General features: G+C 42.2%; 1 protein-coding gene across 1 annotated transcript; it reads left to right on the top strand.

Annotated features, from left to right (window-relative positions):
• Positions 1-3,161: 3,161 nt before the first annotated feature.
• On the top strand, positions 3,162-7,047 carry LOC103781343 (ankyrin repeat and SOCS box protein 4-like; the record flags this gene model as incomplete). The annotated part of the gene is made up of 2 exons (XM_008949057.1): positions 3,162-3,375; positions 6,748-7,047. Coding segments are annotated over exons 1-2 (514 nt in total), but the record flags the coding sequence as incomplete, so codon positions are not given.
• Positions 7,048-7,472: the final 425 nt, after the last annotated feature.

Genomic DNA, 7,472 nt, shown 5'->3' with positions numbered 1-7,472 from the left:
CTTGTCCTGTGAACAGGAGCGTGCTGTGTGGCACTGTGCAAAGCAAGAGGAGAGCTTGGGGACAGGAGTTATCTCCCCAGTAAAAATGTATCTTTGCATTAGCAGTGTAATTTAAATAAGTGATCTTAAATGTGGAAAGCAGCTTTTCTTAGTGAACATAGTGTGTGAGTGCACAGTGCCCATCACAGTGGCCTCAGGTCTAACCCATAAATACTGTAAATACTAGTACTGTTATTTATATTAAGCAAGGGATGAGCTATTGTTTCACAGTGAGGTGTTCAGAATATTTGGCAGCCTCGGGGCTTGGACGACATCAGTTTTGACTTTCAAAATCAAGCTGCCACCTTGTGGTACGGCGGGGGAGACGTCTGTAGGGAGTCATGAATAGTAAAAATAGAGATACATAGTAAAAACTCATCCCTTTGCCTCACCAATGACTTAGAGTATTTATATATTCTTAAATATATTTTGACTATGCTTCAAGCAAATTAATAAGTATTCCTATGTCATGCTTTAAATAAAGTCAGTCTAATATTTTGTGGTTGTTAGTCTAAGTAAAACAAAACCTTTTCCTCATTCTTGTATGTAATTGTACTGAAACCACCAGTGGACTCATATGAGTAGGTTTACGCAGCTCACAGGAAAACACTAACTAGAAAGGCTATAAGTATCTATAATTGTTTCCTTTTTCTTTTTAAAGCTCATTAATGTTAAGAAAAAATTCTGTGAGTCAGAGCAGGGCCACACAAATTGCCGAAGGTGGACAAGTTGTGCTGCAGCATCTGGTCTGATGTGCTTGTGTATGCTCTTGGGCTGTGATGGATGTAGGGTAATTTTAATCAGCTTTCTCTTTCACTGTGGGCCAAGCTGTCACAAATTACTTCACCTTGATTGTCAACCAAGAGCAAGCATGATGGATCAGCAAATGTGCAGTAATCTGTTACAGAAACGTGCTTCTCTATCTCAGCCTTCAAGCAGCAGAGGTTCATGGAGATGTACTGGTATGATCCTTTCAGCTAGATTGAATGTCCTTGCATCATCTAATACTGTTTATGAAAGATGATAGTTGAAAAGCTAGTCCATTACAAATCAAAAGGTATAGATGAAGTGAGATATTGATTACAGCTACATATCATTGCTTTGTGCATCCATGACTTTTCAGGAATATAGTGGGGTTTTTTAAAAAAAATGCAGGTAACAAGAAGCCTGTAAGATCTGGAGTTCACATCTTGTCTCTCTGCTCAATCCATACAAGGATTAACACTTTTTTGAAAAGCATGTAGTGGAGTCATCCACTACTGAAAGTAACTAAGTAAGAGGGAGGCAGTCATACAGGAGGGATTGTAAAGGTATGGAGAACCTGATGCTCTTAAGGAAGCCTAGAAAGACCCAGATGAGCTGCCTGGGACCTACAGCACCAGAGCAAGCCGTTTTCTGTTCCACTGTGTTGATTACAAAGTGTGGTATCTCTGGGAAGTAGATTTTATAAAGTATTCTCCATCTGAAAGTAAACAGCATAACAGAACCACAGAATACTAGGAGCTGGAAGGGACGTCTGGAGATCACCTAGCTCAACTCCCATACCAAAGCAGGTTCACCTAAAGCAGGTTGCACAGAAACACATCCAGGTGGGTTTTGAAAGTCTCCAGAGAAGGAGACTCCACATCCTTGCTGGACAGTCTGTTCCGGTTCTCTGCCACCCTCACAGTAAAGAAGTTTTTCCTTATGAAAAAGGAAAGAGGTAGAAGGAATTCACAAATTTCACAGTTCTCCATAAACTGCTGTCTTGTAGCACCTTAACTGAACACTGCTATTGGAGCGAGCTGATGAGCATTCCCATGGATGGGACTCCTGCAGGTCCTTATAGGGCTGCCTGGAACCTGGCCCCTGGAAAACCCTCTGAGCACAGAAGCTGCTCTGACTTCCAGTATCATGTGGCTCACATTTCCCCATCAGCCCACTTGACAGCCAAACTCCCACGAAGGATAAACATGAAAATTTTTTCTTAATGGTTGTGGTGGCATCTTCCTGGCTGGGTGATTTAAATCAAGGGTGGATAGTCTCCTTCTAGCTATGGTCTCATCCAGCAGCCCATGTAGGTGCAGGTGTGAGCCATTTCTATGTCATGCATGGTCATGTGTGGCTTTGCATATTCACAGACTGCTGCCAACACAGGGACAGGACTGGGAGAGACAGAAGGAAAAGGGAGGGAGGGGAAAGTGTTCGGTGAGTGATGGGCTTGTGAGGGAGAAGGTCTTAATTTAGATGAAGGGTGGGCAGGAGAAGGAGAACAGCCTATGGACTACGGAGCAGCCTCCTCTGCTAGCACCTGAGTTAATTCACATGTGAGTCCCCTGTGGTGTGTGAGATCCCCTGCCCCATAACATGGCTGTACAGCTCTTCAGCCTCCTCATCCCAGCATTTCGCCTTCCTAGGAGCACTGTTTGTGGCTCCTGAGCATAACAGGGAAATCCTGCTGCTCAGGATATAACACGTAAGACTGGCCTAGAACAACACAGTAATCCCTGGGGCTTTACAGATCAGGGTAACTGTGAAACCTGTGTGGTGGGGGGCTCTTGTGGAGGCCTGCCTGATGGCTGGAGGAATGGAACTGGAAGCTACATGCCAAATGCTGTCCAGAGGAATAATGAGCTACCTCCTGCAGGAAGAGTGCCTTGGGTTGTTTTGTTGTTTCTTTGTTTGTTTGTTTTATTTTCTGAAATTCACTAGTTAAAAGCCATCTGCAGGCAGAGCATCAAAACCTATTGCAGTCAGTAGATCAGCAATGGTAACTCTGAAATTAAACGTGAGTGCTTCTCCAGCTGAGAAACAGCACCCACGACTAGTGTCTTTTAATACAAGTATATGGCAGGATCTGAGGGTAACTATGTGATTAATTAAGCTTAATGTGTATAAAGACCATGGAGATAACTCTTATTTTGGCGTTATTGCTTGTGTGTCTGTCCTTACTTTCATAAAAAGGAGTGTGGTGATATCTAAGAGTGGCATTTCAGTGCTTGAAATGCTCCTCATATAAATAGAACAAGCAGATCAGCATGACTGAGTGATAAAATTACCTTCTGATCTTCAGGAACTTCAGCATGCAACTGTGCTATAGGGACCTCAGTGTGCCCCTCTTCACAGCACAAATACATTTGGAAATGGATCTGGAGGAGACCTACAAAGAGGGAGAGAACACGGAGGGGGAAATTACTCGAGCCGCAGCTGCAAAGTTGGTGAAAAAGGCATTTCTTGAAGCCCTGAAGTCAAATGACTTTGAGACACTGGAAGATCTCTTGAACCAGAAGAAAATAGATGTGGACACAGTGTTTGAAGTGGAGGATGAAAACTTGATTCTGGCATCCTACAAACAAGGTAAATGTGGCAGCATTCATCAGGCAGCAAGTAGATGGGTTTGAGTAATTTTCAAGATACTGTGGCCTTTTATCTCTCTGAAGCCACAGTGTAAGCTGATTTGTAGTCATTAACATCTCAGTAGGTTCACACTGCTGTGGTCACCACAGTAGGGGACCTTATCAGCTGTACCACCCAGGCTTGATGAAGGAGAGGCCAGAGACCAGCCTCAACCTCCGTGCTGCTAAGGCAGCTGCTGCAGCTTCAGGGGAGTTCAGAAAGAGGAGTCCTTTGCCATTTCCTCACAGAGAACTCAGGTGCAAAGCCCAGAATAGACACATGCAGGCTAAGTGTGGTATATACATTTCTTGCATGTACCCAGTGACATATACAGACCTTAGAAAAATAAAATACTCAGTGTCTTTCATTTTCAATTTATGGTAGTAGTAAGGTGAATTCTCCCTAGCTCACAAAAGCTAAGGAAATCCTGTGGACCTTTGATGCTGCAGGATGGAAGAGGTTTATTTTTCAAACTGACAGAAAGTGAGAATGTGCTAGTTTAGCAAAACAGAAAAATCATCTGGAAAAACACAACCAGAAAAGCCATCTGTTTTGGAGTGTAGAAAAACCAAACCAGTTCTTCAGCTGGACACTGGCTGAATTCCAAAAATCTTACAACTTAAAGCAATAAACCAAGTTTGCTTCATGCTAAAATCAACTTACTTCATGACCTGCTTTCTAAAAGACTCTTTGTGTGTATCTAGAAAACAGTAATGATCAGCATCTGCCAGGAGTTATTCAAATGTGGAGATAAACATCTCCAGTCCCAGCAGCACAGCAAATGCACTTTCTTTTCTCTGGCATAACGAAGGGACAACAACCCACCTCTTTTCCTTTTCTGTGTTTATCTCTTAGGTAATGACTAGCTCCTGTTGTTTTGATTTCATTAGGGTGAGGATGACACAGTCATGACATACTTCCCTTGCTAAGCCACGGAGTGATGAATGTGTCTTAAAATACCTTTTCTTCTGTCCTCAGCAGGCTGAGATACATTCTGGTTGTGCTTTGAGACTACAGAATTGATGCATAGATTTTTAATTGTAGATCATTTAAGTGCAAGCATCAACCTGTCTCTTCTGGAGAAGTCTCTCCTTTCTCCAAAAAGCAGAGAGGTAAATGCACCCTATGGCCTAAATCACAGCAGGGTATTCACTTTGTCTGAAAGGCAGGAGGTTCTCTTTCAACTCTTGTGCAAAATTTACTTTTATTCTGAATCCCAGATAACTGTGATATGAGAGGGGGATTTCCCTGAGGAGGTAGGAGGTAGAAGGGAGAAAAATTAACCCCCACCATCCCACCATTCAGACAGCCTAAGCTTTGCCATATGAGAGTCCAGCTCACCTGCAGCAGCACAAAGGAAATAGATGGTGGTCTCAGGCAGGCAAATTGTGGGTACATAAAGTAATAACTTGGCTTTTAAGGATCACTTTCCTCATGTTATGTATCATTTATGATTCACATCTGGCCATAAATGTGATGCCAGGTCCATATGGGGTAAGCCAGCAGTGCTTCACTGCTTGCCAGGAACAAGGGGGAATACCACATGTGAATTCGGATAGGGAGGGGATTAAGAAGCTTGCTGTGCTATATGCACAGACTCTGAGCTATAACTCACCTATTTTGTACACGGTTTGGGGTCATATGATGAAAAGGTTGCCTTAGAGTTGCCAGCATAACCTGCATGGTCAGCAGGTTGAGAGGGGTTTCAGCAGCAGCAGCAGCGGAGCCTGTTGCTCCACTTGGGCACTCGGCTGCCTCAGGGCTGCCTGCTGTTGCCATTCGTGGCATGGGTTCCTTGCCGCTGGGTTTGGTAATCCCCAAAATTTAGTTCTAGAGTGGATGTCATGGTCTTTAGACAGTTTCTCACCCCTGACATTTCACATACTGACAGTAATAAATGCTTATATTTAGAGAAACAAGTCACTGCAACCATGCCAGAGCAGGACATGCAGCTGCTGCCATAACAGGCCATTTTATATCTGTCCTCATATCTTTCAGTGGAAATCTAGCATTTTTCAGAGGCATACAAGAACTGTATTACTGGCATCTATCTTGGAATATACTTGAAATTTAACTAGGAGGGGAAGAAAATTTTTAATCCAAGTTTCTCCCTGACACCAACACTTTGTTTCTATCTACCTCTTTCCTTCTCTCTACCTTCTTTCTGTCTAATACAACACACATGAAAAAAAAGAACCCTGTATCTGTATGCCACGAAGGTTGAAAACCTTTATACAACTAGAGATTAAAACATGAAGGTCTGAATTAACTTGACCTCATTATACATCTTTAGTATTTTTTTCTTTTGCATGCTAAGAGTATTCAATAAGGCATTTATCCAAGGAGAAATAGATAAATCAAACCAAGAGAACTTTATAGGCCCATTCTAGCTAAGATGCAGCTGCTGTATCTAAAAAAAAAAAAAAAAAAAAGATGAAATAAATTGTTTTAAATGTGTCCTGCCCTTCTGCATATTATTATTGTGGTTTACTTTTTTTAAACTAATGATTACAGTAATCACTTCTGAGATTGTGTCTGTGCAGTCATTAAGCATGCAGTCCTATTTTGGGGAAAAATATTTAACTTTTATTTAGTCTTGCACCTGTTTTTAGTTAAAAAAGAAAACAATTGTGAAATTCTCAGAGAAAAATAAAAATATTTTGGAGCAAAATTTCATGCTAAAAGATCACTATTTCTATTTTCTCTTCAACCTAATTTACATCAGCATCCGAACTCCCCTCTCCATGCTCCTAAGGGGCAGTAGTTGGCAGGAGTTCTGTGATACAGCTGCAGATGCATTGCCAGGGGTCATCTATGTGCAATGCACCACTGGAGGTCTTAATCAATCTCCCAGCATGCAAGATCATGCCATCTCCCACACAGAAACAGTAGGATGAACTACCTTGAGGCACTGGCCTAAGTAAATATTGTCTTCTTACTCCAATGCCACCTTTGTTCAGCTATTGGCAGGCTGAAGATCCTGTTTCCCCCATAATTTTTTGGCTGATGGCATTTCACATACTCTAAGCTTTTTTTTTTTTTTTCCAGTCTACATAGGTCACAATCGAAAAAAAAAAAAAGCTGTTGTCAGAGGACATCTACATGGGAATTCTCTCTCCAAAAGGCAGGCTATTCAGCACACATAGTAAAAGTGCTTAATGAAAATGAAGTTATGCCTGAGAGAACTGTGTGTGCACTAAGCTGTAGCTAGTGAAATTACAGTAAATTAAAGCAAAACTCCAACTCTTCCTCCCCTCTCAATTATTCTCAATAGGTGGATAGTCCAAAGAAAAGTCTTTGTCAAGGATGCTTAAACTTTTTTATTTTGTACAGGGTACTGGCTGCCTAGCTACAAATTAAAAATATCCTGGGCAACTGGACTTCATCTAGCTGTGATGTATGGACATCTGGAGAGTCTTTCAGTCCTCCTCAATCACAAAGCTACAATCAACTGCCGGCCCAATGGAAAAGCTGCAATCCACATAGCTTGTGAAATGGAAAATGTTGAGTGTCTCAAGATCCTTTGCAACCACGGAGCTAAGCTGAACTGCTTTTCAATGAGTGGGCAGGCGCCCTTGCACTTCTGTACAACACGAACCTCCGTGTCTTGTGCCCAGCAACTGATTTGGAGAGGTAAGGTAAAGCTCTGGAGCTTCTCTTGTGGCACGCCCAGAGATGGTGGGCATGGTCTGTGTTTTCTCTTAAGAGATAATTTGTCAAAGTATATGTGTACTTATCCCTTCCATCCACAGCTGACCCTTATCTGCATCTCAGACTCTTCTTCCCATCTCTTTGATCAGAAGACATTTCTCCCATTCTGTCCTTCCCTCTTCCTAGCCACTGGTCCTTACTCCAGTGTTGTCTCCCATTTTAGAGCCTTCCGTCTGCTGCCCAGTCAGTACCTCGGCCGAAGAACTGCTCTGAATCAGGGAGTTTCTCTTTATCTGGTTTTTTTTTTTTTTTTCTGTCTTCTTCATCTAGGTTTGCTCTTGATATGTTTTCACATGAAAGTGCACCCTTCTCCTCTTCTTTCTTGTTCAAATTTCCTTGATCCCAGT

This window comes from Merops nubicus, unplaced genomic scaffold, assembly GCF_000691845.1.
Source record: "Merops nubicus isolate BGI_N331 unplaced genomic scaffold, ASM69184v1 scaffold16901, whole genome shotgun sequence".
Taxonomy (NCBI): domain Eukaryota; kingdom Metazoa; phylum Chordata; class Aves; order Coraciiformes; family Meropidae; genus Merops; species Merops nubicus.
This window is presented reverse-complemented; position numbering and strand designations above follow the sequence as displayed.